The 25568-nt window shown below is 45.4% G+C and overlaps 1 protein-coding gene across 2 annotated transcripts in view; it reads left to right on the forward strand.

The window, feature by feature from the left end:
• Positions 1 to 24780, forward strand: part of LARP4B (La ribonucleoprotein 4B) — a 119496-nt gene extending 94716 nt beyond the window's left edge. Inside the window, exons 14-17 of one of the 2 annotated variants that reach the window (XM_073334490.1) lie at positions 532 to 696; positions 7521 to 7645; positions 14343 to 14451; positions 20827 to 24780. In XM_073334490.1, coding sequence (XP_073190591.1) covers positions 532 to 696; positions 7521 to 7645; positions 14343 to 14451; positions 20827 to 21108 — 681 coding nt within the window. In that variant the 3' untranslated portion in view covers positions 21109 to 24780. The remainder of the gene's footprint in view (positions 1 to 531; positions 697 to 7520; positions 7646 to 14342; positions 14452 to 20826) is intronic. The other variant, XM_073334491.1, reaches the window with a different exon arrangement.
• Positions 24781 to 25568: the final 788 nt, after the last annotated feature.

A 25568-nucleotide genomic window follows, 5' to 3' on the forward strand; every position in this document is an offset into this window, starting at 1 on the left:
AATGGTGACTCAGTGGGGAGAAATAAGCTTCTGTTTCTACAGTGCATTGTGACAGACCATGCGTAAGTAAGCTACCAAATATCGTTCAGCAAACGGCCTGGTCTACCAGTAGACTTTGTACCACTGTTTATTTTGGATAGGGATGTGATTTTTATTTATCAAAATAGTTGCACCAATATAACTGCTAGTGTAGACAGTTCTCTGTATAAAGGTGGTCTATACTGATACAGCTTATTTCCCTTCCTCTACAAGCATAAGTTTTACTGGAATAACTATATCCACACTCGTAACTCATTAACTATTCAAGTATAGTTAAAGCAGTACAACTTGTGTGTGTAAATAGGGCTTATGTTCCTCACTTCCCATTGTACATTTTAGTCAGAATTAAATTTTGTCAGGGATCCGATGGTGAGTAACATTGAGGCCCTGGTCTTTCCTATTTTTGGTGCTTAATTATTTTGTATCAGAGTCCCATAATCTTCCTTAACTGTAGTCTGATTTAATAATATGTCACACTCTCTGTTGTTACAGAGAGGTCAAACGCAGTCTCCACCACCTCCAAAGCCTCCATCTCCTAGCTTTGAATTGGGATTGTCCAGCTTCCCTCCATTACCTGGGGCTGCAGGCAATTTGAAGACTGAAGACTTGTTTGAAAACAGACTGTCCAGTGTCATAATGGGAACATCAAAGGAAAGAGTGAGTAGTTTGAGTTTATTGCTTTACATACCTCCTTGTTTCGAATTCAGTGGTTTATGCAGTAAAAACATAATTCAAGTAGAATTTAACCATGCTTTTATCTAGGTCATGGAAAACTGTAGTTGTTGTTCTGTGTCTAACTCCTTTGCTGTCATCTCTATTCTCATCCGAGCAGTTGGTTGGCCAAGAGTGCACCCTCCGTGCTGAAGGATAACTGAGGTGGTGTGGCGTATGGTGCCCCAGAGTAACTATTTCTAATTAATTGCTAGTGACGAAAACAGAGAGCACTTTTTTCCATGTTCCCAGCTGTGTCAGGTTACTACTTGTTACGTTTTTGATAGCATTAAGTGAAAAATAATCTTAGCCCTGGTCTACACTACAAGTTTTAAGTCAAATTTAGCAGCATTATATCGATTTAATCCTGCACCCGTCCACATGACGAAGCCATTTTTGTCGACTTAAAGGGCTCTTAAAATCGATTTCTGTACTCCTCCCCAACAAGGGGATTAGTGCTGAAATCGACATCGCCGGGTTGAATTTGGGGTAGTGTGGACGCAATTTGACAGCGTTGGCCTCCGGGAGCTATCCCAGAGTGCTCCATTGTGACTGCTCTGGACAGCACTTTGAACTCAGATGCACTAGCCAGGTATACAGGAAAAGCCCCAAGAACTTTAGAATTTCATTTCCTGATTTGGCCAGCGTGGCGAACTCAGCAGCACAGGTGACCATGCAGTCCCCCCAGAATGTTTCTACGCTCCCCCTATCATCTTCGTCCCTGAGGTTATCGCACATTAGAAGGTGGAAAAAACGCACTCACGATGACATGTTTTCCGAGCTCATGCAGTCCTCCTGCACTGATAGGACACAGCTTAATGCATGGAGGCATTCAGTGGTTGAGGCCAGGAAAGAATTGCTGTGTTTGCTTAACAGCAAAAGTATCATGCCTCACTAGTGATCCTGCCCGAGCCAGGTCACTATGTCACATGCACTCCGTGTTGTGTCAGCCTTGGGCAGGGGCATGACCGCTTTGTAAGCAGGAAGGCCATAGATATAGACATTGCATTAGGTAGCTTCTGTAGCTAGAGAGAACATTCCAGTGCATTCGGCAAAGTCTGTGGCAAAAAAAGAGAAGCCCCTTGACACAAACTATTAATATACAACCCCATGTTACACAAAGTATAATAGGGACCATGCGAGGGATACACTCAAATTGGGTTTCCCTAGTTTAGTGGTTATCCCATTCACCTAACACGTGAAAGGTTGCTGGTTTGAAACTGGGCGGAAACAGGTTCCTGTTCCTTTTTCTGACTCGCCTCCTACGTTTTTAGTCTTAGAACAGACCGCGCTGTGAAATTTTACTTTGAATTATATCAGTTCTGAGTTAAATAATATGGAAGCTTTCTCTAAGTTATAGTCCCAGGTTCCTTACCCTTATCAGCTGCTCTGATAAATTAACATTTTTGTTAGGGGCGGGGGAAAATTTTTATGAAGCCTTTTATAGGGACTAAATGCTATCTAGGACTCTGAAATAATCTTAATGTGGCCTATAGAGTGCAATCCTTCGTTCTGGATTTGTCATTTCACAAGTTGAAGTGGTCCTTACTACTCTCCGGGCTTCATGAGCCATGGGAGCAAGGGGTAGGCTGGGGTAGGTGCGACCGTGCAGTGCTGCCAGCTGGGAGAGCAGCCTGAGGCAGAAGCCTCCAGCTTGCATGATATTCCATGCAGAACTGAATCTCCATGAGATGAAACTTAAAGAAGAGAATGATCTGGAGTCACTCCCATTCAGTGCTCTAAGAGGAGGATAGCTATGTCTGTCCAGGCACACCTGATTGACCTCACTGAGGTCTGCCAGGAGCACCCAGGAGACGTACGACGGCTATCAGTCCTATTGCATCGTCTGCTGTGAAGGCAAGGAGCTGCTGCTGTGTAGCAATGCAGTACTGTATCTGCCAGCAGCACCCAGGAGACGTACGTGAGCTGAGCGGGCTCCATGCTTGCTGTGGTATGGCAAGCATAGCAGCAGGCTGAGAGGAGCCAGCGGCCAGGACCCTGGCTGGTAGGAACCAGCGGACGGAGCCCCAGCCAGCTGCCGGTCTGGGGCTCTGTCCGCCGGCCCTGCTCAGCCCACTGCCTGCCTGGGGTTTTGATCATCCAGGCAGGCAGCGGGCTGAGCAGGGTCGGCGGCCGGGACCCTGGAAAGAAGGTGTGAAACGATTGTCTGCTCTTGCTTTCACAGAGGGAGGGAGGGGAGCCCGATGACATGTACCCAAAACCACCTGTGACAAAGTTTTTGTCCCATCAGGCATTGGGATCTTAACCCAGAATTCCAATGGGCAGTGGAGACTGCAGGAACTGTGGGATAGCTGCTCACAGTGCATTGCTCTGTAAGTCAATGCTAGCCACGGTAGTGAGGACAAAGTCTGCTGACTTAATGCACTTAGTGTGGACATACGCAATTGACTGTATAAAATCAAATTCTAAAAATCGACTTCTATAAAATCAACCTTATTTCGTAGTGTAGACGTACCCTTACACTGCAATTTGCTCATAGTTTGATTTGTTGATTTTTTTTTCTTTCCTCCCCTTAAACACTTAGAGAATTGTTGCAGGTGGGGAAAACACATTTTCAACCTCTGAAATAAAAGGAAAGAGCCTGGAAACTCTCTCTCTAAACACTGGGCTTGTCAGTTGAAATAATAAGTATTGCTAAACCAATTGAATCCAAGAGCGGATGTGTGATATCAGTTGGAGAATGTAAAAATACACCAAAATGACCTGGCAGACTCTGCTTTAGGATGCAGCTAGAGATGTAATTCAGAGTTGATGCGCTCTCTAGCTGCTCATATATGGTGCAGAGGACAGAGTCCTAAAGAATGCAGTCTGTGGGCCCAGGGTGCTCTCCAAGACAGATTTAATTCCATAGTGACTATCAGTCTGGTTTGTTGAAGTCTGTTCCACCATCCCTTCAGTTTAATTTTGGTTGCTTTAGTTTTAGTTTAGTTGCAATTTTATCGATATTGTGTATGTTGATTCTCAGTTATAAAATAACCAGATCCTCCAGTGCAGAAGGGTTGCTGTGGACTATTTACAAAACTGGTTTAACTGGCTCGGGGTGTAAGGATGACCCACTAGTGGTAAAGAGTCACATCATAAAGGGGCTTACACAACATTCCCTCTCTTCCCCAACCCCAACCTCTTTCCCACCCACCCTAATATGGTGGTAGTAAAGACGATATCGTGGAAGTGTCCTATGTCATAGCAATCCCTGGTTACATTTTTCTGCCCACTGATGCTGGTAATGGTCTCAGTTAAAGAAAGCCCTAAGGTTCTAACAAGGGGCATAGCCGTTTACAGAACAGTGACAGGGCAGTGCAAAAGTGATTTCTAAGCCACCTTCACCCATTTTCCTTATCCTTCTCCCCCTCCCCACCGCCCCACACACACACTTTTCCACCAATTTGTAGTCTCTGCATTTTGGCCATATTTAAGGATCTGGCCCACAGTCTCTTGGAAATTTTACCTGTTTTAACTCTTAAAGATTCATATCTTCTTTACTCAAATATAACAAGTCTCCACTCTTCTACAAGGGCAGCTCTAATTTGGTTAGGCCAGGGTGGTCTCGTGACAGCACAGTCTATTGCTACATTGGGTGAGGAGTTTGCCTTGGACTCTGAACTCCTGTTTCTGGTTTCTGCTACATTGTGCATGTGCTCATATTTGGAAAAGAGGGTTTGACCCTGAGCATTGCCACTTGAGAATGAATGGGGTCTCATTGATTTGGCTTCCAAGGGAGTTTGATTCCACCCTGTAGGGTATTGTGGGCGTCCTCAACAGAGTTTAAAGTGGGGATTCCTAGATGATACTTTCTGCTTTTCATCTCAGGATTTCATAGCATTTTTTCCTCCAAGCTTCACAATAGCCCTCTGAAGTAGGCAAGTATTATCCTTATCCTTATTTTACAGATGGGCGACCATATGCAGAGGTTTATTCAAACCAGGTTACACAAATCAGTTGAAGAGAGGTAAATAGTGGTGTCCCCCAGGGATCTGTACTAGGACTGGTCCTATTCAACATATTGATAAGTTTCAGAGTAACAGCAATGTTAGTCTGTATTCGCAAAAAGAACAGTAGTACTTGTGGCACCTTAGAGACTAACCAATTTGTTTGAGCATAAGCATCCGATGAAGTGAGCTGTAGCTCATGAAAGCTTATGCTCAAATAAATTGGGTAGTCTCTAAGGTGCCACAAGTACTCATACTGATAAGTGATCTGAAAAAAGGGGTGAACAGGGAGGTGGTGAAATTTGCAGATGATGCAAAATTGCTCAAGATAGTTAAGTCCTAGGCAGACTGCGAAGAGCTACCAGAGGATCTCTCAAAACTGGGTGACTTGGCAACAAAATTTATCAATTTAATGTTGATAAATGCAAAGTAATGCACATTGGAAAACATAATCCCAACTATACGTATAAAATGTTGGACTAAATTAGCTGTTACCACTCAAGAAAGAGATCTTGGAGTCATTGTGGATCATTCTCTGAAAACATCCACTCAGTGTGCCAAAGTGAATAGAATATTGGGAATCATTAAGAAAGGGATAGATAATAAGACCGAAAATATCATATTGCCTCTATAAATTCATGGTATGCCCATATCTTGAATACTACATGCAGAAGTGGTTGCCCCATCTCAAAAAAGATATATTGGAATTGGAAAAGGTTCAGAAAAGGGCAATAAAAATTATTAGAGGTAGAGAATGGCTTCCATATGAGGAGAGATTAATAAGACTGGAACTTTTCAGCTTGGAAAAAAGATGACAAAGGGGGGATATGATAGAGGTCTAAAATCATGACTGGTGTGGAGAAAGTAAATAAGGAAGTGTTGTTTACTCCTTCTCAAAACACAAGAACTAGGAGTCACCAAATGAAATTAATAGGCAGCAAATTTAAAACAAAAGGAAGTATTTTTTCACACAACGCAGTCTGTCTTTGAAACTCTTTGCCAGAGGATGTTGTGAAGGCCAAGACTATAACAGGGTTCACAAAAGAACTAGGTAAGTTCGTGGAGGATAGGTCCATCAATGGCTGTTAGCTAGGATGGACAGGGATGGTGTCCCTAGCCTCTGTTTGCCAGAAGCTGGGAATGGGCAAGCGAGGATGCATCACTTGATGATTACCTGTTCTGTTCATTCCCTCTGGGGCACCTGGCATTGGCCACTGTCGGAAGGCAGGATACTGGGCTAGATGGACCTTTGGTCTGACCCAGTATGGCCGCTCTTATGTTCTTATGTAAAAGACAGGAATGGAACCTAGATATTCGGTCCTTCGCTGATCATGTACCATACTCCCCCTCTAAATATAGTTTGGGAAACTGTCTCAGAAGAGCTCTGCGTAAGCTTGTCTCTTGCACCACCAGAAGTTGGTCCAATAAAAGATATTACGTCATCCGCATTCTCTCTCTGATCTATAAACATGAAATTTTAGGGCTCAGTCATGCAAGGAGTTGAGCACTCAGGCCCAAATCCATCATATGCTTCTATCGAGACTACTCCTATAATTATAGTTAAGTATGTGCATAAGTGGTGTGCTGGATTTGGGCCAGGATGTTCAGTACCTTGCAGGATCAAGCCTTTACACACTTAACTGTGGGTGCAGAGTGGTACTCTCTTCTAGTTTAATTTCTAAACACCAACTACGTACGTGCTGCATGCAGCTGCTCATGATTTCGTTTTCACCAAAGTGTAAGTCTCTGATTTTGTTAGGAGAAACTGAACATAGTTAGTATGTGGTCTGAATCATAATTGCCTCATGGATTACTGTTCACCTTCATGGAATTGCCTATCCACAGACCCCACTGTAGGGATCTCATGCCTAGCCACATCAACATGGAACCAATTTTGAGTGGTAGTTGGAGGACAAAATAATTCCCCTGTTCACACTCACACACTGCTCCCCTTGCTTCACTTCTCTGCTTGCAAAAATGGTCACAGAGCCAACCTCTCCCTTCTGTCTTACTTGATGGACAAATCCAATACTTTTAATTGGTTTTGTTGTTAGAGCTGGTTTTAGCATGGGTAAAGTTTCTCTTTTAATTTTGCAACTATTTGGATTTTAGTATGTCTAGATCCTCTTAGGCCTTGACCAGGAGGAAGGATCAGTCTTTCGGGCAGTGGAAAATTTTAAGGAGTTTTTCGTATTCAGTGGTCAGTCCCACTTCAGATGGGTGTGAAAAGGGCCCTTTAGGTCTTGGGTACGAGCACTCCTCTAAAGGCTGTGATGCCAACACGCTCTTCTCAAAAAGGTACTGAAGCCCATGAGACACTTCAAGAGAACTTGCCTTTGCAAAATACCAAGTTGAAAGAAGTGATCCTGTTGTCAAGGTGCCCTGTTAAAAGGCATTGAAACAAGCTTCACCAGCTAAAAAATTAGGCTTTTGGGACAGAGCCCAAGAACAGCACCTTTTCACGGTGTCATTGGTTCCAAATGGCTACACAAGAAGGTACTTCAGTAAGGATCCTACTGTTGGATCCCAAGTATTGATGTGCCCATTGGATCGGTCTGACCAAAGCCCCAGGAGTAAACACGTTTTTGAAGGTGAAAAGGCTGTTGGGAGACTCTCTGAACCACCTTTGTTGTCAAACCGTGGCTGCTCTTTTCTCCCTCCCCCGCCCGGGAACTTAGCTTCCTTTATTTTCAGCATTAGCCTGTTGATCTGTGGCTGTTCACTATAAATTAATATGTAAATCATGTAGTTTTCTTATTCCTTTGCAAGAACAAGGGCAGTCCTAACACCTCTGCTTAAACATACGGTTTTGTTTTTTAGAACCTAAATGTGGATGCAAGTACAAACACTATTCCTTCAGGAATTCCTCGAGAGCCATTGTTGCCAGCATCTCCTGCTCTGTCTGGGACATTTGAAAGGTCTCCTTCCCCATCCCAGTCTCCTGAGTAAGGATTTAATTACATGCCTATAATTATTCTTTTCTGAATCAAGAGTTTGCATTTTCAAAAGGTTAGGTACACTGTGTGTAACTAGCTATTGAATCCTTAATCAAGGAATGGAGTAACAATATTTCCTGTTGTGAACTATACATAAAGCAGAAGGCATTAGCTTGTTTATTGTGTAATAAATGTGCACACTTTATAGTTGCTAACAAATTGCATAGTCTTGATTCTTAATATCTGTAAATGTTTAATAAAATGGCAAAAAATACTTTAAGCTAGGGGTGGGGAACCTACAGCCTGTGAGTCGAATCCTGCCTGCTGCTTCATTTCATCTGACCTGCAGCAAGTTTCCACACCATGGGCCAGAAGCCCTGAGCCTTGGCGCCCTTCTCCTCCCTTGTCCCCCTCCCACCCTGTGGGGCTGGAGCTGCGAACTCTAGCTCGCCCTACTGCGGGGGTAAGCTAGGGTTGCCAGGTTGTTAAAAGTACAGTCAGCTCCCAGAAGCGACTGGCCCGTAGGCGTGGGGCGATCAAGGAAATGCCTCACACTGCCCCCACCCTTAGTGCCAGCTCTGCAGCTCCCATTGGCCAGGAATCGCAGCCAATGGGAGCTGTGGGGACGGCACTGTTCAGAGCCAGGGGCAGTACTGGAATCCATAAGGGATGCTGGTGATGCTGGTCCAGTGCTCCCAGCCCTCCCTGGCCACATGGGACAAGCCAGCTGAGGTGCCACCTGTGCCACAATTGGAGCATGGCATTGAGGCGGAACCCACGCCCCGTACTCTGGTGCCAAGAGAACCCTCCCCTGACAAAGAAGGGGGTGACACCATCCCTCAGGCCACTCAGTTGTCATCATCGTCCCCAGAGTAGGTGGTGGCCGGACCCTCCCACAACAGCAGTCCCCCCAGACAATTTTAAGGAGCACCAGGGCCCTTCTTAAATGGGTAGCAGAGAATCTGGGCTTTCAAATCAAAGAGAGAGTTTAAGAGGCAGAAGACCTCTTCAATGTCATCTCTGCCACCACACTGGCAAAAATGGCATTGCCTGTCCACCCAGGAGTGATCAAAATAGCCAGGTTGGTGTGGCAAACATCCTCATCTATTCCGCCAACATCCAAGGAAGCAGAAACGAAATACTATGGCCTTGGCTACACTTGCAAGTTAGAGCGCATTAAATCAGCCCTGGGCGCCATAACTCCTGAGGTGTCCACACTGGCAAGGCACATATCGCGCCTGGACTCTGCAGCTGGAGCGCTCCTAGTAATCTACCTCCACAAGAAGCATAAAGCTTGCTGCGCCCTGGCTGAAACGCCCGGGTGCCGGTATGGACAACATGTTGTATTATGGCACTGTGATTGGTCTCCGGAAACGTCCCATAATCCCTTGAAGTCAAGTGGCCACTCTTCTCATTGTTTTGAACTCTGCTGCAGGCATGCGTCTCCCCTTTCAAAGCTTCGTTTCTGACAGCCGGCATGCTTATCTGCTCCAGGACAAAGCAAACCATTACTGTGGAATGCCCCTTCCGCAGAGGCAGGCGAGTGTGTGTGAAAGAGGTGTGGGGGCTGATGGGGTTTTCCCTTTCCTTCTGCTGCTGTCTGAACTTACAAGATAGCATGCTGACACACTCTGCCCCCCAAAACAGTCTCTTCCCCAACATACACACAATACACTCCCTGTCACACTCCACCACCCCCTTCCCTGATTTGAAAAGCATGCTGCAGCCACTTGCACACTGGGTTAGCTCCCACAATGCACTGCTCTCTGTGGCGTTGCAAGAGCTGCTAATGTGGCCACGCCACTGCACTGGCAGCTGACCGTGTGAACACACAGCAGTGCTTTCCCTGCTGTGGTCTCCAAGGGCTGGTTTAACTCCCGGCACTCTACATCTGCAAGTGTAGCCATGCCCTATGTCCCTGCAAAGAGCTTTGAGTATCTGTATATTCATCCCCCTGTGGTGAATGAAAGGGACAGACTTGGCCACCCCAGCGGAAGGCCCAAAACTAAGGAGGCCAAGAGATTCGACTTTTTCGGGAGAGAAATTTATTAGACAACCAGCTTACAGTTTAGGGCAGTGGTGGGCAACCCGTGGGTTGCACACGGCCCATCAGGGTAATCAGCTGGCAGGCCATGAGACTGTTTGTTGACATTGACTGTCCCCAGGCAAACCGTGGCCACTGAGAGCTGCAGGCGTTCAGTAAGTTCACAGAGGCCCTCCCACAGGATCATGCCCAAGAGTTCACTGAATTGGTGAGCAAAAGCATGGTGGTGGCCCAGGGATTCCTCCAGATGGCCTGGAATGTGATGGGCTCGGCTGCCTTGGTGGTTGTGACGTAGCTCCTGTTTGCAGGCTTCTGGGCTGTCCCAGGAGATGCCTACCATGATACAGGATCCCATTTGGCAGTTCAGGGCTCTTTTCTGAGCTAACTGACTCTAGGCTCCATGGGCTCAAGGACTCCTGAGCCACCCTCCATTCCCTGGGTTTGCACACCCCTCAGCAGTCCACGAAGCCATTCCACCTTCCGCCACTTCCTCCTCCAACGCAATCTAGGCCCTGGAGGGCTCCCAAGTCTGGCTCCTACAGGAGCAAGGGCAAGGACAAAGGGCTTAAGAGATGTTATCTGTTCTCTTCCCGCCCGGCTGCTCAACCTGACCCTCTCAGAAGTCAGGGAGGCCAGCAGTCACTTTGAGGGTGTGCTCGAGGACAGCGCCCCAGCCAGTGTACTGGATCCAACCCTCCCTTTCCTCAACTGCCTCCGCACTTTCTGGTCAGCCTCGCCCCGTGTCACCTCGGACTGCTGGGTGCTAGATACAGTTTCTTCGGGCTACACCCTGAAGTTTACAGCCGACCACGCCCTTCCCCGTCCCTCTTTGGGGACCCTTCTCATGAGCAACTCCTCGTTCAGGAGGTCGAAAACCTCCTGTGCCTGGGGGCAATGGAAAAGATTCCTTAGAACCTGGAAGGCAGAGGATTCTACTCCCGCTACTTCCTGATTCCAAAGGGGGCCTCAGACCCAGCCTAGACCTGTGTTGCTTCAACACATAACTCCAGAAGCTAAAGTTTCGCATGGTCTCCCTGCCCTCCTTAATCCCCTTCCTGGATCTGGGAGACTGGTTCACCTCCCTCCATTTAAAGGACACATGCTTCCATCTTTCCAGGGCACCGGCGCTTCCTCTGCTTCATGTTGGGACAGCACCATTTCCGTTTACGGCAGTGCCCTTTGGTCTTTCGTCGGCTCAGAGGGTATGCACAAAATGTATAGCTCCAGTGGCTACTTACCTGAGACGTCGGGGAGTCCAAATATACCTGTACCTTGACGACTGGTTGATGAAGGATCGGTCTGCAGATCAGGTGCGGAGGCATCTCAACCTGGTCTGTTCCACCTGTCGAGACCTGGGTTTGAGGAAAAAATCAACCTTAACCCTGGTACAATGCATGGAGTTCATCGGAGCCGTCCTCAACTCCACTTGGGCCAGGGCCTTCCTCCCCAAGTTTCGATTCCAGGCCATGGCAGACCGCATTACGGGCCTGTGAGCCCACCTGCTCACCACCACCCACCAGTGCCTGAGGTTGCTGGGCCACGTTGCAGCGTGTACTTACATGGTCTGGCACGCACGACTCCCCCTCAGACCTCTCCAGGTGTGGCTGGCGTCAGTCTGTGTCCCCAACCGGCACAGCAGGGACCAGGTGGTCAGGATTCCAGACAGTGTACTAGCGTCCCTCATCGGTGTTGGAAAGTGTTCCCTTCACGGCCCCGTCCTTGTTGGTGACCCTTGTCTCCGATACCTCAGACCTGGGCTGGGGAACCCGGCTGGGGAACCCACCTGGGCGCTCTCAACATTCAAGGCCATTGGTCCAGTCTCAGTCGTTCCCTTCATATCAATGTCAGGAAACTCAGGGTCTTTCTACCTTTGTATACAAGACAGGGTGGTCCAGGTCCTGGCAGACAACACGGCTACGGTTTTCTGTATCAACAGGCAGGGCAGAGCCAGGTCATCGGCCCTTTGCCAGAAAGCCATCTGCCTCTGGGACTTCTGTCTGCAGTACAATATCCATCTCGCAACTGGTCACCTTTCAGGGTCCAAGAACGCGTTGGCAGATCGCCTCAGCAGGACGTTCTCATCTCTCCACAAGTAGTCCCTTCATCCAGAGGTGGTCAGCTCCATCTTCCGCAGGCGGGGATCTCCCCAGGTGGACTTGTTCGTGTCCAGGCAGAACAGGAAGTGCCCCGTCTTCAGCTCGATTGGAGGAGGAGCCCTGTCTTATGCCTTTCTGCTCCCATGGTTGGGGGATTTGATGTATGCCTTCCCTCCTGTACTGTTGCTGCCCAGGGTCCTCATGTAGATCAAACAGGACAGGGAGAGGATCATCCTCATAGCATCAGCGTGGCCATACCAACACTGGTTCCGCATCCTGCTGGGCCTCTTGGTAGCAACCCCGTTCCAGCTACCATTCAGGTTGGACCTGTTGTCCCAGAACCATGGCAGTCTTCTGCACCCCAACCTGACGACACTATATTTGATGGCTTGGCGACTGCTTTGTTAAACACACAGGAGCAGCAGTGCTTGGCAGAGATTCAGTGTGTTCTGTTTGGGAAGCAGGAAGTCCTCCACCAGCACAACCTACATGGCCAAATAGAGAGACTTCACCTGTTGAATTGTGGACAAAGATGTTCATCCTGAGTGGGCTTTGCTGCAGCTTATTCTAGACTACCTCCTGCGTCTCAAGCTCCAGGGCTTGTCCCTCTCAACGATCAAGGTCCATCTAGCAGCTGTCTCAGCCTTTCACCTGCCGTTGCAGGGTAAGTCTGTTTTTGCTTAGGATATCATGGCCAGATTCCTTAAGGGCCTGGAGTGGCCTCTATCCGCAAGTCAGAGATCCCGTCCCTCAGTGGGACTTATATCTGGTGCTGTCTCAGCTCACAGATCCTCCCTTTGAGCCCCTGGCTTCCTGTTTTCTCCTGAAAGGTCTCATTCCTGGTTGCGGTGACGTCAGCCCTCCCGGTATCTGAGGTTCAGTTGCTCACCTCGGAGCCACCGTACATGACCTTCTAAAAGGACAGGGTCCAGCTAAGGCCGCACCTGGCTTTTCTTCCTAAAGTAGTCTGTTTCATTCGAGCCAGGACATTTACTTACTGGTCTTATTTCCAAGCCGCGTAAGTCAGAAGAGGAGCACAGACTACACACCCTGGATGTCAGGAAGGCTCTGGCCTTCTATGTGGATAGGACCAAGTCATTCTTTAAGTTGACACAGTTCATCGCTGTGGCAGATAGGATGAAATGTTACCCAATATCCACTCAAAGAATTTCTTCTTGGATCACTGCCTGCATTTGCTTCTGCTACAACCAAACAAAGGTGCCGCACCCGGTGATTGTCACCACCAACTCTACCAGGGCGCAGGCCTCCTTGGCTGCCTGTCCAGGGCATCTGTAGGGCAGCCACCTGGTCATCCATCCACACTTTTACGTCCCACTGTGCTCTTTCCCAGCAGGCCTGGGACGATGCTGGCTTCAGTAGGGAAGTACTGCAAGCCACTAAGCTGTGAACTCCAAGCCCACCTCCATGGGTACTGCTTGTGAGTCACCTAATATGGAATTGACATGAGCAAGCACTTGAAGAAAAAATGGTTACCTGCCTTTCGTAACTGTTCTTTGAGATGTGTTGCTTGTGTTCATTCCATTACTTGCTCTCCTACCCTTCTGTCAGAGTTGCCAGCAAGAAGGAACTGAGAGGGTGCAAGTCGGCGGCGCCTGATATACCTCCGCATGGGAGCGCCACTTCAGGGGGTGCCACAGCCAGCCCTATGGATACCGCTAAGGCAGAAATTTCAGACAACTGTGCACATGGGCGCACACACGCCTAAAATGGAATGGACATGAGCAACACATCTCAAAGAACAAGTTACGGAAGGTAGGTAACCGTTTTTCATCAAGCTTGACTATACAGAGGACAAAGAAAGTCAGCCCATGGGATTGTAGGCTGCTTTTGGCAGACTCCCAGAGCCAGGAGTCCAGTGGGGCTGGACTACATTGCTTTGTAGTCTACATTGCAAAGCAATAGGGTTTGAACCGTGAGTCCTGGCTTCACTCAGGCTTGAACCTTGCACTCCCATGGGGTCTTGAGACCCTGGGTCTGAGCCCTACGTTAGTGTAATTTGTGTGTAGACCGAAGGGGATTAAGCTTGAGTCTGAGTTCAAACTCTGGGCTCACATTACATTGTAGACACCCCCACTTACAGAACAAAGGAGTTCATAGACTAACTCCCACAGCAATATTTAATATCACTTTGTGCATACAATAATAGAATTGTTTCCAAGTACTGTATGCCACAACCTGTTTTACTTGAGACTTCAGAATCAGAAAATAAGATTGTGGCAAGATAAAATGTGAGCTTTGATGTCCTGGTCCATCTCTAGTTTTAAACAAATATTAACTTAATTAGAATTTGTAACATGTTCCTTATTTTAAGTCATGTATTAAAGGGTAATATACTTTTTAAAAAGGTAGGTTTAAAATATATCGCGAATTAATGTTTAAAAGGTTGTTATAGATGTCAGTTCACATATAGCTGTAACTTTCTTGCCGTCTAAATCAGTCTGATTTAAAAATACTCTTAGATGCGTAATCTGCTCACATGTTGACTTTTCAAGTTCCAAACGTGAAGATAGCTTTTTGAGATTCACTTTCTGATATGTGCTTGCAGTGACTCCAAGGTTGTCGATAAGCAGCAGAGAGAGACACAAAGTATGGAAAGACTTTCTTCCACGCTCAGTACTGCATGTAAATCAGTACAAGTTAATGGGGCTGCCATAGTAAGTGATCATATTAGCTGTCTTTTGTAAGTGTTATCACTTGATGATGTATTAACAGTGCAGCGTTTCCATTGTTTGTCCATTGGTACTTACAGCTGTGAGCCCAGCATCTTTACCGTTGCCTCAAGTCTCTTCTGATTACTTGCAATAATATAGCTGTATAACATCTTGCAGAAAAAATGGCAAGAGTATTTTTGCATTTCCATGATTAAAATTCAGCTCACTGAAGAATTTGCAGGAACAGTTAGTCATAGGTGGAGTGACTTTTTTTTTCCCCTGAGCACCAGTAAGTGCAATTTTGGAGTTGGGAAGGAGGGAAAACATTGGTTTATGCAATTATCATCAGTTTATGTTCATAGTGGAGAGTTTTGATCTGGGAGCACCATTTAACTAACACATTTCCTCTTCTCGTGATTTGCTAACCCACTTCCCCATAGTTTGGTTTCACTCCATCCCCTCCCTCCTGCCTCTCCTTCCTCTCTGTTACTTCCCCAGATCTCCCAACATTACCTCTATCCGTTATCCCACCAAACCTTTGTGGAGTTTTTGGAGGTCGCTCAGACCTTAATATGTTTATCAGGGAGACTGAAACCTGCACTGCACTGCCTATGTACTCCAGGCACAGCAAGGTGTGTAATGGTGAACTTTATTGATCACAAAAAGGGACGCTTGTCTGTGTTGGCAGAGTCTGTGTACTAAAACCCTTAAGCACATGTGTAAATAATGTCTACATTGCAATGAAAGCCCAGGGTTCGTAGAACTCAAGTTAGCAGACCCTGGGTTTGTTAACCTAGGGCTAGAGCATCTCCACTCATTTGTAACCTCCGGTTACTAATTATTGAAACCTGGACCCCAATCTGAGGCTCTAGCATCTACATTGCATTATGCAGGCCTGAGTCCAACCACCCATATCTGACTTCCTAGCACCCTCCCAAAAGGTGCCCGCTCTGGTCCTTTGTTCGTGTTGCAGTGTGTGTAAACTTGACCGTCCACCGAACTTGACAGTCCAGAGGACAAAAAGTCAGCCCGTGGGATACTTTTATGTCTCCCAGAGCATAAAGCTGGTGGGGCTGCAACTGCATTGCAAAGCATTAGGGCTTGAACCCTGGGTCCTGGCTTGACTCAGGCTTGAACCCTCTATTCCCAGGGGGTCCTGGGAACCTGGATCTAAGCACTGGATCAGCAGGATTTATGTGTAGATGGAAGTAGGGGGTTAAGTTTGAGCCTGAGTTTAAACCCTGGGCTTACATTGCAGTGTAGACATACCCTTAGAGGCAACATTGTGTGGGGCACTGTTCCAGTCCCAAACTTACTTACTTTTTATCCAGAACTCCCAACCATCATCTGATGACTTTTGAGCCTTGTCAACAATTGGATGGCATGTCAATGACTCAAACAGTATGGTTAGCTTCAAATATTTAACTGCTTTTTTGCTATGTCTGTGGTGCTGTATGCAAGTATCCATGTTTTCTTTTGATTCATCGATTTGTCCTTTCTGCTTTGGGCAATATGCTAAGTTGACCTCACTGTTGTGACCTTCTCCTCCTCCATATTTAGATATCTGATTTGGCAATTTTTTTTCTTTTAATGAATAACATTTTTCCAAACTCCCTTCTTTCTTGGTTCTGCTGCCCTTTTCCATCATAATCTGAGAAGAGGGGAGAGAACCGGTTAAGTGGAAAGTTCTTAGAGTGCTTGCCCGTGTCAGTTCCATGTTAGGCGCATGCACATGCGTGGTGGTTGGAAATTTTTCCATTAGCGGTATCCAGAGGAACAGTTTTGGCGCCTCCTGGAGTCTCGTGCTCCTGCACCAGTATATTGGACGCTGCCAGTCCCACACCCTCTTAGTTCATTCTGACTGCCTATGACAGTTGTTGGAATGCTCCTTGCTCTTGCAAGTTCCCTAGTGATATTTGTTCTTGGATTCTTCAAGTTTTTTCCTTGTATATAGTTTAAAACTTGTCAAAGCACTGTGGCAAGTGCCAGCCACTTTGCCCCCAAAATTTAAAAGGGCAGAGGGGGAAAAAAAAATGTCCCTGCCCAAGGCTTTGAATACATGTACTCCCACCCACACACCCCCATGGTCACTGGTGGTCTCATCTGCGAACAAACAGGACAGATGGGCAATCTAGTGCAACCCCTAAAAACAAAGACCCTAAGAAACTTGACTTTTTTGGTAGAAAAGTGTTTTCTACTGCAAGTCTGCAGCTACGTGTCACCAATCAGCAAGCATTGCTGGGGTGATACAATTAGAACACTTGGCATTCAATGGCCAAGTTAAGGGACTCTGCCCAGGTGTCAAGACAAGAGTTTTTGGCCATCTTGGAAGAGGGCAAGGCAGTGGCCAAGGCCTCTCTTCAAGCAGCGTTAGATGCAGCCGATCTGGCAGCGCCATTGATGGATCTGCTGTCTCCATGTGACACAGTTCATGGCTGCAGTCCTCAGGGCTCCTGAACAAGGTTCAACTGTCCATCCAGGACCTCCCATTGAGGAGCAATGCCCTGTTTTCACAGCAGACGGACACCAGGCTGCATGGGCTGAAGGACTCGAGGGCCACCCTGCGCTCCTTTGGGCTCTAAGAACTTCCGATATCAGGGAGGCACTTCCGACTGCCACCCAGATACTCAGGTCCACCTCGACAAAGGTCCTATAGAAGGAAAGACTGAGACTTTTAATGCCGCCTATTTTCCCCATTCTCCTTGACCCCGCAGTTGGACTCCGCCCACTGCTCAGGTGGCCCATGGCAAACATTTTGAGGGTGTGCCCCAGGGCAACACACCAGACTAACCCCGATCCAGTCCCCCTTTTATTTTTGCACTGGTTGTCCCTGTTCCTTTCTGCATGGTCCCAAATTATCTCAGACCATTGGGTGCTCAACACCATAACATCTGATTACACCCTGCAGTTCTCCTCCTCACCTCTCCCTCCATCCCCTAGCCTTCTTCAGGGACCCTTCTCACAAGAGACTTCTCATCCAGGAGGTGGAAACCCTCCTATGGGTAGGGGCTGTAGAGGAAATTCCTCAAGATATGAGGGGAAAGGGGTTTTATTCCCGCTACTTTCTAATCCCAAAGGCCAAGCGGGGCCTCAGACCCATCCTAGACCTGTGTCACCTCAACAAATACCTCAAGAAGTTGAAGTTCCGCATGGTCTACCTGACCTCCATCATCCCCTCTCTGGATCCAGGATACTGGTATCCCTAGACTTAAAGGACGCCTATTTCCATATTTTTGTTTTTCATGGTCACATGAGATTCCTCCGATTTGTAGTGGACCAGTGCCATTACCAGTTCACAGCACTGCCCTTCGGCCTTTCGTCTGCTCTGAGGGCCTTCACAAAGTGTATGGCAGTAGTGGCCGCTTACCTGGGGCATTGAGGGGTGCGGATCTACCAGTACTTTGACGACTGACTTGTCAGAGGCAGGTCATGAGCCCAGGTTTAGCACAGCCTTAATCTGGTGTGGGCCACCTGTCAGGAGCTAGGTCTACTTATGAATGAGCAGTAATCAGTCCTGGCCCCGGTTCAGTGAACAGAATTCATAGGAGCCAGTACTTGATTCTACCCAGGCCAGGGCCTTTCTGCTGGAGTCCCAGTTCTGAGCCATGTTGGACTTCATCGCATGTTTAAGAGCCCCACCCGTTCACAAGCTCCCGTGTATGCCTCAAGCTGCTGGGCCACATGGCAGCATGTACTTACTTGGTCCGATATGCGCGTCTATGCCTTAGACCCCTGCAGATGTGGCTGGCATCAGTCTAAGCTCCCAGCAAACATGATTTGGACCTACTGGTCACAGTTCCATCGCACATCCTGTCATCCCTGGCTTGATGGACAGACCCTTGATTTGTGTTGGAAAGGATTCCCTTCACTGCCCCATCTCTATCAGTGATGTTGGTCTCTGACGCGTCAGATCTGGGGTGGGGAGCCCACCACAATGGTCTCCACGCACAACGTCTCTGGTCATAGGAGTATTGTTCCCTCTATATAAATGTCAGGGAACTCAGGGTGATACGCTTGGCCTGCCAGGCATTTTTTCCCTACCTGATGGGCAGAGTTGTTCAAATCCTGACAGACAATACCGCCGCAATGTTCTACATCAACAAACAAGGTGGAGCTCGCTCATCAGTCCTGTGCAAAGAGGCTCTCCAGTTATGGGACTTTTGTACAGCACGCCATTCATCTTGTGGCTTTGTACTTCCCGGGGACCAGGAATTCGCTGGCAGATCTCCTCAGCAGGTGGTTCTTGTCTTGCCTCACGTGGTCATTCTACCCACAGGCGGTCAGTGTGATCTTCAGAGTTTGGGGACTCCCCAGGTGGATCTGTTTGCATCCAGACTGAACAGGAAATGTCAGCAGTTTTGTTAAATTGACAGGCTCGACAGAGACTCCCTGTCAGACACCTTTCTGCTCCCATAGACAGACACTTTTATACGCTTTCCTGTCAATACCCCTGCTGTACAAGGTCCTCTTGAAGATCGAGAGACAAAAATCATGATGGCTCCACCCTGGCCTCAACAGCATTGGTTCGGCGTGCGTGTGAATCTCTCATTAGCAACCCTGCTTGAACTCCCGCTCCGAACGGATCTACTCTCGCGGAACCAGGACCATCTGCACCTCCCAAACCTAGTGTCCCTTTGTCTGACAATGTGGCTTCTGCCTGGCTGTATGCTGAGGAATGGGCCTGCTCAGTTCAAGTGCAGAACATCCTGCTGGGTAGCAGGAAGCACTCCACCAGGACGATCTACCTGGTCAAGTGGAAATGCTTTACCTGTTGTCTTCCCCCTCCAAGTCCTCACTTCAATCCAGCCTGGACTACCTGCTTCACTTCAAACTCCAGGGCTGGTCCTTTCATCAATCAAGGTGCATTTGGCAGCTATCTCAGTTTTTCATCCTCCGATCCAGGGCAGATCGTTCTTCTCTCACGAAATGATGCTCAGGTTCTTGAAAGGCTTGGAGAGGCTCTACCCTCAGATCCGCTATCCAGTCCTTCCGTGGGACTTGAATCTGGTTCTCTCTCGGCTCCTGGGTCCCCCCTTCGAGCCATTGCCATCCTGCTGTCTGCTGCTTCTCTTGTGGAAGGTCACCTTCCTGGTAGCGATCACTTTGGCCTGACAGTTATACAGAATGAGGTTTCACGTCAGAACATCCCTTCAGTTTTCTATAAGGATAAAGTCCAGCTACACCCCCATCCAGCATTCTTACCAAAGGTGGTGTCGCAATTCCGCTATAACAAGGACATCTTCCTACTGGTTTTCTTTCCAAAGTCTCACCAGTCTAATGGTTATTCTGTTTGAATGTTAGACGGGCTTTAGCCTTCTACATCAAGAGAACTAAACCCTTCTGTAAGTTGATGCAGCTTTTCATCATCAAGGTAGACAGAATGAAGGGCCTCCCCTTTTCCTCTCAGAGGATCTCCTTGTGGATAACCGCCTGCATCAGGTTCTGCTATGAACAAGTGGGGGTGTCACCACCAGCTATCATGACTGCCCATTTCACTAGAGCACAAGTTTCTTCAGCAACTTCCTTTGTGCAGGTACCGATTCGAGATATCTGCACAGCCGTTACCTGGTCTTAGGGCCCATACCTTCGCATCCAACCACGCCATCACCCAGCAAGCCTGGGACGGCGCCAGCTTTGGCAAAGCAGTGTTGCAAGCCGCACGACCATGAACTGCGAGCCCACTTCCATGGATACTGCTTGTGAGGCACTTAACATGGAATCAACGTGAGCAAGCACTTGAAGAAAAAACAGTTACCTACCTTTTGTAACTGTTCTTTGAGATGTGTTGCTCATGTCCATTCCATGACCTGCCCTCCTTCCCCGCGGTCTGCATTGACAGCAAGAAGGAACTGAGAGGGTGCGGAGCGGGCGGCACCCAATATACTGGCACATGAGCGTGGGACTAGAGGGGGCACCAGAGGCGGCCTTTTGGATACCGCTAAGGGGAAAATTTCCGACAACCATGCATGTGGGCACGTGCACACGTAACGTGGAATGGACATGAGCAACACATCTCAAAGAATAAGTTATGAAAGGTAGGTAACTGTTTTTCCAAAGTAGGCAGTCTTAGTATTAGCAAACATATCTGTTAAACTTTAAAAGGAGATGATTCTTTACCCCGTTCCCACCATCTTGTTCAGGTCCAGATGGGAGGTTATACGCTGCTATTCAGCGATAAACCTATTACTCGAAGTTTTGTCTCTTGCTTCCAGCCAGTCTTGGCTGTAATGCTACTTGCATGAACTTCACATGCTAAATTGTGCTAAATCTTCCCTGTAGTTGCATATATTATCATGCATAATTTCTGTGCTACATAGTCACAATGAAGACTAATACTGTTTTAACTTCGGTGTCTTTTGTTTATCTTCCATTTCACAGGAACTACGAAAACCTAGTTATGCAGAGATTTGCCAGAGAACAACTAAGGATCCACCTACGTTGCAGCCCCAGAAAGAACAGAAGCCAAACACTGTAGCTTGTGGGAAAGATGAAAGAAAGCCCACAGAAACAATAGAGAAAAACAGAGAACCCCCTCCCACAAAGTCAAATCCAGGACAGCCCAAAGACCAGAGGAGACAGTCAGGGCGCAGATCGCCCCCTCCAGCCATTGGGAAACGTTTAAATAAAGAACAGAACACCCCCCCAAAATCTCCTCAGTGAAACTAATGCTTGGGAGGGGGTTGAAAAGAGTTCTACTTCCTACAAATTAAAACCCATGTTCCCACTCAGAGTACAGAGAATGAGTTGCTGGTTAGGGAGCTTGCAGTGCTGCTAGGCATATAAAATGCCTGCAAGTTTTTCCTTCTATGAAATAATTTTTTACCCTCTTGAGCAAGCGTTCTATTTTTCCGGGATTTAATTGATCTAAACCTTATATTTAGGCTGGTGCTTAACTGGAGGTGATGCTTAGTCTGATTATTTTCAAGATGGAAAATGTGTTCTCTTAAAAAATCAATTTTTTTATGAAGTCTCCTTGTGGCATTGTGAATCCAAGCTCAATACAGTGAGTATTCCTGAACTGTGCTGCTGCAATTTTTTAATAAACTGGTCTGCAAGTAACTATATCTCTAAAATGTCCAAAAGACTGATAATAGCAGCTAGCGTAGAGTGTGGGGGGGGGAAAAAGTATATCGTACAAAAGTAGTATGAATATGACCTTGAGGATTTTTTTATTGAGCTGCTGTTCCAAATATCAGTTAATAAACTTGCACTTTTAGGTTAAACTAATAGTTGATTATAGCATTTTTTTAAAACTAATCTTTTTTGATGACTTTTGCAAAAAAGAAAAAAAAAAAATTAAGTCCTCCAGACAGCACCAATAGAGATGTTCTAAAATATTTGTGTTCTGAGGTACTGCAAGCAAGTAACCAGCTTCTCACTCCAGAATAAAATGAATACTATCATTTCGAAATACAAAGCACATTGTGAATAGAAAAAAATTGTGAGGTTGTGAGCTTGTATAGTGGTGAAGTCTGCTAACGGCTGTTATCACAAGAAAGCACAATAGTGTTCTTGTGATGATCTAAACTTCCCCCTCACCAGGATGGAGTTAACTAGAGTCATTACTGTACTTTCTGGTTTATCCCTGTGCTCAGTGTAGACTTTTTTTAACTTGGCCCCAAGTGCTCTTTGAAAGAGTTCATATCTTAGTCAGCCTAGTGTTGACGTCTTCCTGTAACTACAAGCATTGGCATGTGGATTTAAATTTTTCAAACATTGAGATAATGGTATTTGTTTTTTGTGGTGGAGGAAGAGATCCCTGCTATTTACCTCTGGGATGAGGTTTCTCACACGTATATTTACTTTAGAAGTGATGCGCTTTCTGAAGGACAAGGATGCACTAAATTAGCAAGCTTCTAATAAAGTTGAATATAAATTATTTTTGTTTTAAAATGCCTAAAAATTTTCTTTAAGTGTTTAAATAGCAGGCAGTTCAGATAAACCTCTTTCCTGCTGAATATAACAGTACAGTTTATTCCACAAAAATGTTTGTTTAAACAACTGATTTTTTAAAAATTCTTTCCATCCAATATTTAAAGACTTGAATTTTATTTAAACTTGAAAATGACTTTGCCTTAACTTTTGTATAAGACAGCTTAGAGTTAATGAAGTCTGACCCCCTTAAGGGTTAGCATGAGTTAATTACAGGATTACTCAGTTACAGTATGTATCTATTGTCACTGGTTTTACTGGGTAAACATACTGTAGTACAGGAACTAGCAGCAGGTTTTGTAATATACTTTAAAGATCGTAAACAGTTGATCTTTTTCAGATTGTTGAAAAATCTGTAAATGCAAATAGTCAATACTGTATTAAATATGTGCACTTGGAAGTGTGTGCTTTGCTTGTACAGTTGTAAATAATCAGAACATATAAAAAGGTACCCTAAAGAAAAAAAAATCTGATAAAAATTATTGATATATTATAAATGTTGCTGTTGAGCTGGATGTAGATAAACTAAATGTTGTGGTTTGAATCTTACTTTAATTGGTTGTTTTTTGTTTGTTTTTTTTATTTTATTCTGGTGTGCTGAACTGACTCTGCCTCTTCACTGCAAAAGGGAAATGGAAAGAGAGTCTTATTTCAAAGCCCTCAAATGTTTTCATAAGTCTCTCTACAAGTGTGCATTTTAACCAATAGGTGTTCCAGAACAGAACATAAATAGTCAATTCTGGCAGTCTAGCAGTTCAGCCAAAATTTTAAAAATCCCAGTCATAAAATCAAATAAATTCATTGGGATAATAGTTCAAATAGCCAAGAAAAAAAAACCCTGAAGCTTATTTGACCACCTCTTCCAGAGAGAGAGTGTCCATGCTTACATAGATGGATAATCAACTTGAATATGGCTGTCTTAAAAAAAAAAAAAAAAAAAGGGGGGGGGGGGGCCGCCGGGGGAAGTAGCAGTTAATTTCTTAGCAATTTTTATACTGCGGATATCTGATGGTAATGACTTGACCTTTTAAACCCAGCCTGCTGTGTACCGCAGAGTTGATTAAAATGGGCAAGATGAGATTTGTTGGTTCCTTTGTTTAAAAAGCACACTTTGAATTCTTTTGGAGGAGATAGGACTCTGACAACAGCGAACATCACCAAAATTTAGAAACCAGTTCTGTCATTGGATTTTAATATTCTTATCCTTTCCCCAGTGGGCAGTGAAAATGGCAGCTAGACTTGTATATGGTTTAGGCCAGCTGTGAGATTTGTTGTTTGCCTGTTGAAAGTGTGAACCTCAACAGCTGCAAACAATACAGAATGGTCACTTACAGCAACAGTGTACAGCTATTCATAATAGCCAACTGGGACTTAAGGTAATATATTGAGACCAGCGGATTGTGTTGTGCTGTTATAATGTATTCTGCTGCCATTTGTACTAGGTCAATACACTGTAATTACTGCTTACCCAGCAACAGTCTGTTGCAACAGGAGTTTAAACCTTGCTCTGATGTGGTTTTATAGCTTTTTAAAAATAAGCAAAAGTGACCTGCCAAGTAGCTGTATATAATATACAAAAACTTATCTTTGCTGCATTTACTTTGAGATTTTTCCACTTGGTGACAAAATGGACTTTCAGAGTAGAAAGTTGTGATGTTGCATGCAGACTGTTGCTATGGTTCCTATAGCTGTTAACATGTGGCTTTTAAAAAGTTAAAAGGAAAAATCCTCCCAGAAAGCAGTATCTGAGTTACAAGTTCAGAGATAAAGTAATTAAAATTGGCATTTAACTTGTAGGATTGTGTGGTGATGCTTTTCATTTGGAAGTATAAAACAAGTTAACACAGGATCTGAGACTCTTGTTCCAGGAATGTATTTGAAACAAAGGTTGCTTTTGAGACTTTATGTGAATTTCATTTCAGATCAGTCCCCACCATGACTTCATAATTTGCTACTTAGAAATCAGTGGAAAGTGGCAAACTTTTATGTTGCTGCATTATCTTCTGAAGATTCAGCAGTTAATATGGAAAGGCCCTTTGTGGGTGCGATGCAGTGTATCACAAGCAACAGCTGACTGTAATGGTGCATACCTATCTCTATATCTCCTTCAGCTAGCAACTTTAGGGATTTTTATGTGCTTTGTAACCTATTACACTAATAGCAGCAGACAATCGAAGACTTTCAAGGAGAGCTAACAGCTGCCAATTCATGACATAGAAGTGTAATATGGAAGCTTTTTTGAGGGTTTTTGTTTTTGTTCTACTTCTTCCATTAAGACTGGAATCAAGCTTACATGTAAACTATTGGTAATTTAAGTTTCCTTTTGTGTCATAAAATGTAAAACTGTCTAATTTGAAAAATATGTAGGTTATGAAAAATAAAGATTTAGGCACTGTTGAATTCTTGATTTTTTTTTTTAAATTAAACGGTTCACCGGTATCGGTCACTACCTTTGTTTTTGCTCACATTTGTGGAGAGTATGTTGCTTCAAGATTGCTTTATATTATGGATGTTTCTCTGCTGTGAATAGATTCGAAATGAGAGTTTATAAACCATGGTGTAAAGATTAAGCCTCGTGAAAATGTCTTCACAATTTAAAGAGATGAGCAAACAATTGCACGCCTTCATTAGGAAACAGTTAATGTAGGAGTGATGCTTGTCCCAATCAATGTACGTTGATCTTTTTATGAATGCTTCCATTGCAACCCCCTTTTGGGGATTTATGACTGTCCCATAATATTTTGGGCTTCAAATTTGGATTGAAACTTAGTGTCCTGGTACATGACTTTCTCAGTCTAGAAAACTGTTTGTAAGGCACTACCTCAATTACATTGTTTGGCTATTCTATTCGATGGGGAAAAAATGTTTTGGATACTCTGCCCTCCAGATTGAAAAAACCAAAAAAACCTTCAAAAATAATTGAAGTCCTTTTATTTCTTTTAGTCCAGCATATGAATCGGCTGCATTTAGTATTTACCAGTTGCAAGAACCAAGTTTAATGTTAACAAAATAGATACTGGCTTACCCAGCAAGTCTTAGTGTTTTAGAATATGTTGTATCTTAAAGAGCCTTTAGAGCACTGAACTCCCAATGACTTCTCTTAAATGGTAGAATAGCACTTTCTAACTGCCATTGGATGCTGTTTGCTAGGCTGACACCTGAATGTCTGTTTTTCTTTTCTTTCCCTT

This window comes from Lepidochelys kempii, chromosome 2 (genome assembly GCF_965140265.1).
Source record: "Lepidochelys kempii isolate rLepKem1 chromosome 2, rLepKem1.hap2, whole genome shotgun sequence".
Taxonomy (NCBI): Eukaryota; Metazoa; Chordata; order Testudines; family Cheloniidae; genus Lepidochelys; species Lepidochelys kempii.